This window comes from Pundamilia nyererei, unplaced genomic scaffold (genome assembly GCF_000239375.1).
Source record: "Pundamilia nyererei isolate P.nyererei 1_Seehausen unplaced genomic scaffold, PunNye1.0 scaffold00112, whole genome shotgun sequence".
Classification (NCBI taxonomy): domain Eukaryota; kingdom Metazoa; phylum Chordata; class Actinopteri; order Cichliformes; family Cichlidae; genus Pundamilia; species Pundamilia nyererei.
The window spans coordinates 1,631,768-1,645,512 of NW_005187513.1; the positions used below are offsets into that span (position 1 = coordinate 1,631,768).

The 13,745-nt window shown below is 41.4% G+C and overlaps 1 protein-coding gene across 1 annotated transcript in view; it reads left to right on the plus strand.

The window, feature by feature from the left end:
* Positions 1–13,349, plus strand: part of LOC102204024 (DNA-binding protein RFX7-like) — a 28,343-nt gene extending 14,994 nt beyond the window's left edge. Inside the window, exons 6-9 of the mRNA XM_005741647.1 lie at positions 2,045–2,129; positions 2,247–2,460; positions 5,453–5,733; positions 6,573–13,349. Coding sequence (XP_005741704.1) covers positions 2,045–2,129; positions 2,247–2,460; positions 5,453–5,733; positions 6,573–9,743 — 3,751 coding nt within the window. The 3' untranslated portion in view covers positions 9,744–13,349. The remainder of the gene's footprint in view (positions 1–2,044; positions 2,130–2,246; positions 2,461–5,452; positions 5,734–6,572) is intronic.
* Positions 13,350–13,745: the final 396 nt, after the last annotated feature.

Genomic DNA, 13,745 nt, shown 5'->3' on the forward strand with positions numbered 1-13,745 from the left:
CACCACCCATCTTGAGGAGTTTGCCCCCTCACATATACTAATGTGCCACAAACAGGACTTTAATATCACCAACCATTCCCATTTTATTACGGTGTATAAATGGCCCACCCTGTATTGTTCATCTTTGTTTGAATTGGTGACACTGATGCTTGGTTCCCACATACAGTATTTAATTTCTTGACTACAATTATTACCTGACTGGACAAACATGAATGTAACGTGTAACTTCGCTGACTGTTGGAGGCGTACGATGGCATACCAATAATTCTAGTTATTTGTTCTAGTAACAGTCGGCAAAGCTTTCATCTACAATTAAACAAAGCCTGAGTGTAGCATGAGACATTAAAGTCATCAAAGAGTGTTACTAAAAAGTATAAATCAAGCTTCATCAGAACTGAATCTTTAACAAAAAAACATCTTTGAAGTGTGTACACACTCTGTCCCAGCCAGTGAATACTATAAATACTTTTTTCGGCTGTTTTGCACTGGTCTACTCATCATATATTATCATCGTGTAGAGTAGCAGAGCCAAATGCAGGTTGCTGCAGGCAGAGGATTCAAACAAAAAGTAAGCTCTTTATTTCCAAAAGAAGCATAATCCAAGGAGAAAATCCAGAAAACATAGGGATCAAGAAACAAGAGAACTTGCAAAGCAACAAAGAACAAAGGAAAGACACTCAGAGGGTAATTAGGGGAAGTGAAAACAGGAAGGTGACAAGAAAAGGCTGAAAGTAATTAGGATTAATTAACAAAGTAAAACAGGACATAACTGAACACACAGGATACAGAAAAGCTGTGGCCCAACCAAAACACCAGGTCCCTGTACTGCAAAGCCAAATCAACATACCCAAAGTATCCGTTATCTGGATTCGCTTTACCCAACATCGAAAATCAGGACGAGTGGTCGGGCAAAGGTGGTGATCAACCCAGGCTTTGTCAGTCTACCTTGATAAAGGTAGATTGGAAGGAGGTAGAGCGGGTCATATACTAAGCAGAAGGCTGGTAGTTTGCATCTCCAAAGAAAGTGCTTGTGTGAACGAGGCAAGTTATATAGAGTGCTCAGTAAGAGTAGAAAAGCTCTATGTAAGGACTTGTAAAGACAAAAGTGTGTCACTGGCAGCATTGAACCAATAACAAATATGAAGTGAACTGGGAACAAAGTGACCAATCCTACACAGGGATATGAAAAGGTTAAGAACATGATACAGAATCAAATCAAATCAAATCAAATCAAAGTGGGGGGGGAGCTGCCATATTAATAACATTGAACCTGTTTAAAGGCTGGAAGGACAGTTGGCAGAAATGCTGACTGTAGAAAGTAAAAGGCTTATCATTATCACAGCTCTATCATTAAGATACACGAGAACCTGAAAAATTATAATCATGTACCTGTTTTAGGATCATGTATTAACTCTTATAGAACAATAAAAAAGTGGAGTGACTTATTTTGCAGCTGACAGGGAAAAAAATTGGGAGTAAAGAAGCGGCTAAGGTTCTATATTTTTAATAAAACAAAAACTTCCGGCCCTCCTACTCCCCGTGCACAGAGGTCCAGATGATCTTATAATGCGTTTGTAACACTGCAGTCGTGGTGATTCCACACCCTTTGATCTCTAATCGGGTATATAACCTCATTAACTGCCGGTTAGGGCTGCGCCAAATGTTACTATAGTGATATGTCCCATTAAAAAGATCCACCTTGGATTTAGCTGGAGAAGCCAAAATCCTGCTTTGTAGTACGGGACTTTGGAACAAAATGAAAAAGAAAACAATAACAACAAGACTTAACAAGAACAGATAAAAAGTAACTCCAATAAGATAACTCAGTAATACTAATTTAAGGCTCAGGTAACACAAAAGATAAATATGGAAATTTGGATGCAGTTTACGAATGAGAATTGGCGCTGCCAGTTTTCTGTTATGACATGGCGTATTGAGCTGCTAATACTACACAGGCTGTGTTTTATTCAGGGTTTCCTCTGTATAGTTGTCATATGTATTCTTCTGAGATCCTTTGAGATTTTTTATCTTAACACTGACTCACATACTGCTATAGTGGCCTAAGGAAGAGACCATTTGTTCAGATGCCGTCTTTACCAACTCTGGACCTCCATAAAACAGGAGATGGAGTAAGCACATTTATTTACACTTATTTTCATATTGATATTAATATTATGTCTTTGGAATATAGCTTTTTTTCCATATATATGTGTCTATATATGAAACTAAATGTCAATTGTTTGCAGCCCCAGTGTGATGTACTCGACTCCCCGGGCCAGCTGAGCAGTATTAAGGAAGAGGTGCGGTTTGCAGCCTGTGATCTTGTGTGTGAGTGGGCTCAAAAGGTGCTCAAACGCCAGTTTGATGCTGTGGAGGACCTGGCTCGCTTCCTAATCGACAGCCATTACATCAGCAACAAGTCTTTGGCAGCTCTCACCATAATGACCGGCACAGCAGCAGGTAGGACACTTGACAACTTGATGTTCCCAGAGTGCAGAACATAAAGGTCAAGAGTGACTTCTGGTGGCAGCTCGCTGTTAACGCACCTATGGCTTTATCCGTCTATTGAAGTTCTGTCTCTACACCAGATTAATGTTGTTCTTGGACTCTTATGCTCTGGAACATCAAGCAGTCTAACTTGCGAACCTTGCAATAAATCTTTACAGCGATTATAATCTTCAGTTTTACTTTAAAATAAATTAGAGAACTTTTTATTCAACTGTGTGATCATTTCAGAAAAAAACATGTTTGTGTTTGTTAAATACTCAATTTACAGTAAAACTACTTAAAATAGGTTTTCTTTATAAACCAGAAGCAGTATATAAAACTCATGGGCGATCATTTTTGCCCTGAAGCTTGCATACTGTACCAGTGACAAGCTCAAGAAGACAGATTCAGAGGTGTCTCTGGATTTCAGGCTTCCCACTTCAAATGGAGCGTAGCACACAGAAGTGTGCAAAGATCTAAGCTGTTCAATATATAATATATTATTTAAACATGTAATTTTGATGAAGAGCATTTTGTGATTGAATCAATGCAAAGAAAAAGACAACAAAATAATAATGTCACTGAATTGTCACATCATTGTAACATAAACTGAACAGCTACCTTCAGCTGCTCCTTTATTCACTAGAGCTCTCTTCAGCAGGTAGTTCTGCATTTTTATTTTGGTAGATCAGCTTTTCACTTGTTAGGCTTATTAAACCACTACACAATATATTTGTATACCTCATAAACTGGAAAGTTCAGTGTTGAGATTTAAGTAAAAAATAATTGTTTAACAAAGAACCAACAAGAAGCTCCCAGACACTGAAATGTACAGTGAGGATGCAAAGGAAACATGTGGGATATAAGCATAACTGAGCCAAGAGAACAGCAGGAATCTCTACTTTTAAGAGATAATGCGCGATGGTTGAAATAAAGGCCCATCATCACATGTTAATTTACCCTGAGATTGCACAGTTCTTTGATTCTGTGATTTAATCCCATGTACAAAGGCAGGTGGAGAGGCAGACTGCCAGGTTTTAAGAATAAGTTTCTTGGCAACCCTTCCTAGATGCAGAGCAATGTGGATGTCAGGTGGGAGCTCAAGGGGGACTTTTCTTTTGTTAGTCCTTGTTTTTCATTTTAATGAGCTATTGACTTTTTTGTGTGATGATATCAGGGTTACACAGGAAAGGGACCCAAATGCACACTGCTAAGTCAAACCTGAGAAACGTAAAACAACCTTTTATTAAGGCAAAACACAAAGTACACATATGGAAAAGTTAAATAAGTGAATAAATCCAAACAGAAATACAGTAAACACATAAGCAAGTATGACTCAACAAAGAATTAAGGCAACCTTTTCAGGTTTTAAATAGACACGTGAAGTAATCAGGGGGCTGGGAAACGCCAGGGTAACAAGACATAGCTGAAGCTAATTAAGACAAAGGAAGTAAAAGTGATGGGAAAGCACAAATGAAACAGGAAGCTACTAAAAGGGGAATCACAAAACAAAGACAAAGCCTTAACAAGATGCAAGAACACACTACAAAGACCAAACTAAAGTAAAAATACGAGGAATCCGATTTATAATAACCTAAACCCTAAAGAAAACCAGAATACGAAACTAAAGAACGAAAGACTAGAAACAGAGTTAGTCAGATGGATAATAATGAAAATAATGATGATGATAATAATAATAATAGAATGCAGGAGTGAATGTGAGTGCGAATGGTTGTCTGTCCCTGTGTGTTGGCCCTGCGACAGACTGGCAGCCTGTCCAGGGTGTACCCCGCCTCTCGCCCTATGACAGCTGGGATAGGCTCCAGCGCCCTGAAAAGGATAAGCGGAAGCGAATGGATGAATGGAATAATAATAATGCATTTTATTTATAGGTGCCTTTAAAGACCCTCAAGGTCACCTTACAATATTACAAAAAATAAGTAAATAAATAAAAACACAAGGTAAACATGGAAAAAACAAGCATGAAAGTATAAAAGCTAAACAAGGTAAAAATCATGATGCAATTTTGAATAGAGTTTTGAATAGTTCGGAGTGAGTGAAGGACAAAGGCGGTTATTGAAAGATGAAAACAGGAAGACCGAGTGATATTATTTATATGTGTTGTGAAGGAAAGAGTGCTGTCGAGTATGACATCAAGACTCTTAACCTGAGGGGAAGGTGTGACAACAGAGTTATCAATGGATAATGAAAAACATCTGGTTTAAAGTTTTGATTTGGTGCCTATTAAAATAAATTCAGTTTTAGTGCCATTAAGTTTAAGAAAGTTGTGAGCAAACCAGACCTTGATTTCACTTAAACAATCAGAAATAGATATGGGTGGGAGAGTAGCTGTGGATTTGGAGAGCTGTAGTAGAGCTGAGTGTAATCTGCACAGCAGTGAAATTGGATGTTATATTTCTTGAAAATAAGAAAAAAACGGAAACAAGAAAATATGAACATTTCACTTGCACTGACAGAAACTTAAATACAAAATACAACAACTAAAAGCTGTGAATCCAAATGCTCAACACAGAGTGACTAACAACCTGATACACAATACAGAAACCCACAAATACTAAGGAGTAAGAGAAATAGGTGCATCTACTAAAAGTCTCAGATGAGTTTGAATCTCAGTGATCTTGAACTCAAAGTCAAGGTCAGGGGTCAACTTTCCTGAAAATCACCTTGGATTTTCAAAATTATACCATTGGTACATCCACTAGGAGGCTGGGGTAGCGCTGGTGGCTGCCAGGTTTTAATAATAAGGAATTCCCTTTTGAAACCAGTAGAATTACATCTGAATATATCAGGGAACATGCTGCAAAACACTCTGCTACCTCAAATGTAATTGTTTTTGCAATAACTGAAGATGTACAGTACTAAGTTCCCCTGCATAGTGTTATATATTCTTTTTGTAGGAGCATTTGATGTATACTGAATACAAATTTCTTTTGATTTTCTTCAGAGGTGAAAGGTTCACAGACCGTCTCAGCCTTCGCCCCGGCTGCAGACGCTCACTCCTTCCAGCCTCATGTGACCATGCTGTCCTCTCCGTCTGTCGACGCAAAGCAGCAGCTCCAGAGGAAGATCCAGAGAAAGCAACAGGAACAAAAGCTGACATCTCCTCTACCTGGAGAGGGACAGATTAGGAAGGCAGACGACGGTGTGTCTTGTGGTAGTCCCACCCCTCCGTCGCCTCAACCAACTATAGGCATCGTGGTTGCTGCCGTGCCAAGCCCGATCACGGTGAGAGAGAGAGCTGGATCACACCATCATGTGTCATTTCTTTCCCCACTGAAGGAAAGATTAACTGCACGTCATGAATGTTTAGAGCACAATGAACCCACATTAGATAAAAAATATACCCTTTTCTAATCTATTAATTAGCTACAACACGTTGCTGCAGTTACTGTTGATTTACATTCTTATAGATCACTGAATTTTCTTTTCATCAATATAATAGTCAAACTTTCATTTATCTGAGGTCACATCACATTTCTGATCTTATCTTTTTGTGTAGTCTGAAGAAGAGATAAGCCAGAAATGATAGTCCACAGAATTCATCAGTAGATATTCCAACACATTTTTGTATCCCTTTTAATGTCACCAAGGCTGCTTTATATATTTAATGCAATATAAAATCAAACACTTGGGATTAAATAGTTGTTTTTACCAATAAACAAAATATCTACAACATAACTGCATGGATAGCTGTAATTCCAGCTGTTTCTTAAGTGGACTGAAGTGGCAATGTAAAACAAAATAACCATAGTTAAAATCAAAAAGGTGTCAAAACTGTCAAAAACAGTAACACCAAGGAGAAAAGTAATAAGGCACAAGGTGAACTCGTCAGGCAATGACAGGTGAGAAGACAACAAACATGCGAGGTAAAAACACAGTAAAAATATCCGTTGAAATAAAGCCTGAAGTAAAAAGAGACGAAGGATATATTCACACAGACGTGCAGGGAGTCCGAAAAGGAATCATTAAAAAAAATGGTACCATAAAGCCCCCTCTATCTCTCTCTCTGTCAAAGACACTGACATTGACTTTGATTTCATGATTCCTCTTTTTTCCCCCTGCAGGTTCAGAGGAGTAGGCCGCTGATGTCCCCGAGTCCAGTGGGAACAGTGGAGAGCAAAGTACTGCCCATTAACATCCAGATGGTGACCCAGCCAGTCCAAGGAGTGAAGCAGAGCCCCAAACACCCCCAAAATATTCTGTCCAATCCAGCGGGGGAGCGCACAGCTCGGCAGCGCTACGCTCAAATCCTCCCTAAACCTTCAGCCACCACTTCCATCGCGTTGCGCTCGCCCTCCACCATGATCATCGCTAACAGCCCCATTAAGACTGTTGTAACGCCATGTCATGTCAGCCCAGTCAGTCTGGTCAAAATGGCAGCCATATCGCTCGCACCCAACAGCAGTGAAACTGCCACATCCTTCACAAACGTGCTGCGGCCGGCATCTGCAGACATCAACTTTAAAGCTACAGAAGACGCCAGCTCCAGTCAGAGCGCGAGGAGTTCCTCAACGGTCCCCATTTTGGCCCCGGTGGCCAGGCAAGGGCAGACTTCTAACACTCCAAGCATCGATGTTGAAATGGAAGTTGAAGCTATACATGAAAGCAGCCAAATGCAAAATTTGGGCAGTCAAGTTTTGCCACAAGTGGCAATGACCAATAGAGTCAAAGGGGCTGTACAGAGGGCCGCCAGTGTGCCCATACTGCAAACTAGAGGCTTCTTGGGTCTCGAGGAAACGTCCAGCAATAAATGCAGCAGAGAGTCCTCCTCAAGCACTAATACTGTGGCCACAGGCGACAGCGGCAATAATAGCGCTAAAAATACAAGCACTTTGCACTTAAATCCCTCCACTCAGAATACCAGCACCGTGTCTCTACTGAACACCAGCAGAACATCTTCATGTGGGGAAAACAACCAAACAAAGCAAGGCTTCTTGTCCACTAAGAGCCTCAGAAAACGTTCAGGGCTCAGTCCAGACCTTTCACCAATCAAAAGGGTTTTTATACCCCAGCAGCCAGTAGAGGGTGCTGCTGGTCCAGGGTATGGTATCAGAAACATGACGGGTAATGTATCCAGGCCAGGCGCTCCAGGCGCTCCAGCTAGACCTGAAAGTGCACCAGCCACCAGGGAAGTAGAAGTGAAAATGACCACTCAAGTCCACGCACTTGGCACTTCTCCTTCTTTCAGAGCGAGTGGCTTTTACTCTGTTGCCAAAACACATAGTTCATTGCAGAGGAAAAACATTTCTGCCGTTATGGAAACTGGCACTTCAGTCAGTCACGCATTAATACAGCAACATCAGGGGCACGCAGCAGTTGACGCACATGCTGTGCCCGATAATCCCAGTTTTCCAAAGCATTCAGGTGTGGGTTCAAACTCAAGCCTGGAAGGAGTCCGGCAGCAGCCCTGCTCTCAGTCCAGTCCTGCTACTGAAACCTTAGAGTTTTTGAATCACGCTTCATCATCCGGTCAACTGCCCATGCAGACAGACATGACAGATTACTTTTGCTTTGATGATGATGTGACTCAGGACAGCATAGTGGAGGAGTTGGTGCAGATGGAGGAGCAGATGAAACTTAATAACCTGCAGCAGTTTGGAGATTCTGTCACGCTGCAGGGCCAGCAGGTTGCGATGCCAAACAACATGACGTCCGCTAATAAGAACATGGCTTTCTATCATGCTGCGAACAACAACAGTAACCCAATCCAAACAATTCAAACGCCGACACCTACACCCATGTCGGAAATGATGGGAGGAGCCCAGGGACTGACAGGAGAAAGCCCCTGCTCCCACATCGCCTCCACGACCCCGGTGGACAGCTCGCTCGGAAGCAGTCGCCACACCCCGGTTGGGACGCCACACTCCAACTGCAGCAGCAATGTTCCTCCCAGTCCAGTAGAGTGCAGAAACCCGTTCGCGTTCACACCCATTAACTCCAGCATCACTGGTTTCCATGACGGCAGCACCATCTCCAGCAGCCCCGTGAAACCGATGCAGAGACCGATGGCCACCCATCCAGACAAGACCAGGCTGGAGTGGATGAATAACAGTTACAATAGCAGCGGCGGGACCGCCAGCAGATCCAACAGCGGAATGGAAATCCTGCCCGGCTATCACAGCCTGATAGACGACCATTTTCAAAAACCTCACGCCTTCGCCGTTCCTCACGCGCGGCACCACGACAGCCATTTCGGCCGCTTGACTCCCATCTCGCCCGTGCAGCAGCAGGTAGCGAGCATGGCCAAACAGGAGGGTTTTGCAGTGCCTGCCCCTCTGGATAATAAAACTGCCAACACATCTGCTGCAAATTTTAGGTGTCGCAGCGTGAGTCCCGCTGTACATCAGAGGAACTTCAGCGGCACAGGAGCAGGAACCAACCTTTCCAATGCCTCCCGATCGGTAGTGTCTCCCTTTAATTCTCCTGTGACGGCTGAGGTGTTGAACATCTTCGCAAACAGGCAGACAAACCTCGGCGTGAACAGCATGGCCCAGAGGAGCCGCTCTGTGCCGCTCAACATCATGATGCAAAGCGAGGCCCCGCCCACACCGGGCCAGCAGTGCAGCACCAAAAGCATCGCCAGCGTCCTCCTGAGCAAGCTAGACGGAGATCACGAGAATAGTGTGCGGGGTGTGGGAATCAATAATTTACTTCCCACCTACACCGCTCGTATGAACCTGACCCAGATCCTCGAATCCAACTCCAGCCTCTCCTGCACTGACAGCCTGATGACCTCCGACTCCAGCAGTACCTGCAACCTGCAGAGGCCCAATTACCTCATGGAAAACTCTATCAGTGAACAAATGATTCTCTCGGCAGGTCAAGGCCAAATACAAGCAGCCGGTGGAGAGCAGCATCAGCAGCAGTCCATCATGTCAGCTTTGAACTCACAGCAGCAGCAACACCAGCAGTTAGACTTCAGCACCTCTCAAGACCTCCTCGCTGCTGGCAATCAGCTCATGGAGCAGGTGTCAGAGCTAACAGCAGGCGGGGCCGATTTCCCCGGTGAAATCAGAATGACATCGGAGCTTCCCAGTAGCATCAGTGACCTTAACGCATTGGACACAAACCTGCTGTTCGACCCCAGCCAGCAGCAAGGCCAGTATCAGCACGCCGCCCCAGAGGAGCTGGTGGACGATTCGCTGTTTCAGCAAATCACCAGCGAAGCGGCTCATTCAGGTGGTCTCGACTGGTTGGAGAGCAAAGATCACCCAACTGTTGGGCTGATGGGCTGAGAGCAGAGCTTTTTATAGTAATGTTGAACATGTTAATCTGCGGTTGATGTTTGTTTTATTTATTTTCAGGCATTTATAATGCAACACTGGATACAATGAGGTCTGTCCAGATTAAGTGCCAGGCTAAAAACTGAGCTAATGCTGCAACACTCACTGAAAATGCTGGTCATTTCCCTTTAATGAGAGAATATTGCCTCACTTTGTTTGATCAAGAGAATTGTCAACAAGAAAACACACAGAGAAAAAAGCTAGTTTTCAAACAGCTAATTTTATTGAACAGTCAGATCAATAACAGAGCCGTGGATCAGTGTGAATAAACCTTATGCAACGCTACTTATTTCTGTCACCGTGTATGAACTGCAGGCTAAATTAGGTGCAAAAAAACTAATGATATTTAATCCTAAACTAACAATATGTGTTTGTTGTGTAGCTTTACTTAAAGAAAAAAAGCGCTTAAAAGGTTTTGAATTTAACATTAAGATATGTGACGTGTACACACATACATTAAATTATTATGTATTCACAAATACACAGAATCAAATTCATCCATGTAAATCCATATAATGTACTCATAATCTTAATATATAAATATACCAATATAAATATATGTATCTCTTCCCAAACACAGCACTGGCCTTTACTGACTCATTTTGGTGAAATATATAAAAGGTATTCGGTAAAACTTTGAACTGTAAAATTCAGCAATATAAGTCTATACTGTCTAAAGTTTCTAAAGTTTATTTTAAATAGACTTTGAGTCTCTGTTAATCAGCTGATGAGTGTGAAGAGCGACGTTAACCTCTCTTCAAACCCCTTCATGTAGATTAAATAATAATACAAATATTATTAGTCCTCTTTTAAGTTGCATTTAAAATAGGTCTTGTATACAGTCATGTGAATAACTAAGTTCACCCTTGTTATCATAGGTGAGCACCTTTAAAAAAGCAGCAGTTTTGGTAGTTTGGTGGTCTGGTGCGTTCAGGTGTGAGCTAACACAATGACACAATCTTTCCAAATGTTAACGTCCCAACAAGGCCCGACTGTAGAAATGCCTCAGCTCTACAGGCTTGAGCTAGTATGTTAAAGGTTAAATTTCATGAAAATAGAATTACAAGACAAATATGGCCCGCCACAAAGGAATCCCAAGAGAATATCTCTTCCCTCTGAAACAAACATGGCAGCAGGGTTTGCTTTAGGTTTGCCAAGCAGCATCTGAACAAACCACAGATGACACCAAAGTGGAGACAAAACCAAACAGGTCAAGAGTCAAGCTTGGCCTAAATTAGGTTATGTACTGTAGGAGATAAATCACCCCAAACACAACAAAATGAAATGTATCATCAGAATGGCTGAAAGTGAAAAAGAATGAAGGTGTTGCAATATCAAAGGCCAGACCTCAGCCTGCTTTGGGGGAACCTTAAGAGAGCTGTGCATGAATGCAATGCTGTAAAGAAGAGTGGGCCAAAATCTCTCCACGGTAATGTGAGAGCTGAGGAAGTCATACAGAAAACTATTACTTCTACGTCATTGCTGCTAAAAGTTGTTCTTCAAGCTACTGAATCACAGGGTGCACTTAGTTTTTCTCAGGACTGTAATTGTGATTATAAAGATGTTCAAATCTTAATCAATCTCTTTAAAGCGTATGCAAAATTTACATGCAATAAAAGAAAACAGACAAAAACAAAAAATATTAAACCAGCTGTTCTCAAACCGGCATGGCCCCGCCACCAAAATAATTCTCACCTTCAAATTTTGTCGATCTTTTTCAACAGCAACAACAAAAAAAATGAATTAAAAAGAATTTAAATCAGCATCCACACCACTCTGCGGCAAAGAGTCTGTGTCCCACCAGGGGGCCATGCCCCATAGGTTGAGAATCACTATATTAAACCAAGAAAGATGATTTGCTGATCAGCTTTAATTATGCTATCAGTCTTTGTATGGTTACATGTAGGTGTGTCACACAGACCATTTTATGGGATCTGTGTTGCAGCCCTTTGAGCAGTGAAAGACGAGGGCTCGACCGCTTAACCCTTACAGGACATTTATGATAAAATCACTTACCTAAGAATTAAACCAAACCTCTCTGACGGGGTCTTCTTTTGCACTTGAAAAATGAACCGAGAGCTTTTTATCACTATTTAAATGTATTATTTATCGCGTGCAGATTACTAAAAAGGAAGACATGGAAAGTGAGAGGAGCCTAATGAGCATGTATATTACACTTATTCTAATGCACTGACAATCTATAATCCTTGTGCTTTATAAAGGGGGGAAAACACTGTTTGATTTGTGTGGGACAATTTTACTCTGAATCCTGAGGTTCAAATGAAAAACAGCTGCCGATCAAATGTGGAAGTCGAGCTTTACACTGACGTCAAGCATCGGGTAAAGAAGTCGTGCAGCCGCTGACTCTAAGCTGCGTCTGAGGGCTTTGGGTTTCTGAGCCTTATGTCCTTATGCCAAAGATGTAAGCTGCACCGTGGCCACGGGTGTAACATAGCCTCCAACGTGGTGGACTCTCTGACAATAAAGTGCTTGATGACGCCTGTAACAAATGTATTCAGAGGAAAGGTGAAAATCTGTAAATGCTGAGGGTTCCTTTGTTTACTGTTGTTGATGCTTTTGTAACCCGCACCCTTCCAACAGGCTTGATGTTTTCACGGCAGCATCACAGTTGTTTCGCTAAACCGTGTGTGTCTCTGTGTTAGCAGTAGATCTCTTGACCGTGTATTGTTGGTCACACTCACTTCATTTGTTGTACAGATTGGGGGTGTGGCCAGGTGTCCGGTGCTCTTTGGTTTGTTTTATTACTATTTATTATTTTACATTGTTCTATTTGTACAGGATATGTACTCTTGGAAACCATATAATTGTTTGTTTGTGTGCGTGCGTGTGTGTTCACAATAACCTGACTTGCACTGTTATGATGTTTTGTAGCATACGCTTTAAGTGTCATAGTGTGTTACCGCGTATCACGTGCATTATCAAGACTTTTCCGAAATTTGGCAGTGAATAATGAGAAATTGAAGAATCACTAAAACCTCGCAGAACTGGATTTTGACAGGAATTCACGCCAGAAAATGTTTGCACTTGTTTTAAAATGTGGAAACGGCACTGTTCCTTAATATACGGTGCGCAATTGTGCAATTGTACTTCCCTTCATGAGCTTGAAAGTTGTCCCTCTGTGACAAAAAAAACCAAACATTTTGAATGAACTAAATTAATGTCTGGATTTAATCTGGTGATTTTATACAGAATACTGTATTTTTAACTTCTTTAAAATCTGATTGTATGATTGTAACATCTAATTATTTTGAGTACTTTTTTTGACCTCTGATTTCTCTCAGTTTCGATGTTTAACTCCATTGTGGGTCTGTGTGTTTGTTAGCACTGATGTTTCTTTATGAAGAGTTTACCCTTCCTCTTGTAAGTGGCTAGGAGCTGTAGAGCCGCCCTCCACTGTGTTAAGTTGCTGTGGTTTTTAATACAAATATTTTCTTTTTGTTGTTGTTGTTGTTTTGCATTTTATCAAGTGCTTTTATAAGGGGAAGTGCTTGTTGATACCGGTTTTTGAAAACTTTTTAAAACTAATAAACATTTTTGAGTACATCTACTTCAAAGATGCTGTGCTGTTGTCTGCCCAGGACATAACTGGATCTTCACCTCTGATATTTTACATACAAAGCCAATAAGTAGCATAACTTCACCCATACTGATGTTTTATGGTATTAACCAGAAGCATTCAGATGAAATTTGGAAGTTTAATAAGCAGCAGGAAAATTTATTTATTATGAAAACAAATAAAACATATCCATAAACATATCCTGAAAAGGAAAAAACAACAATACAACAAAATAAATGAAATGCAATAAATGCAACTGTGGAGACAACTGTTTAACTTCTAAAACTCCAAACTCTAATTAAATTTAATTTAAACCTTAAGATATGAGTGAATTATGCTGGCATCACTTTAATACCAGAAAACTAAGTAGGTGGGTT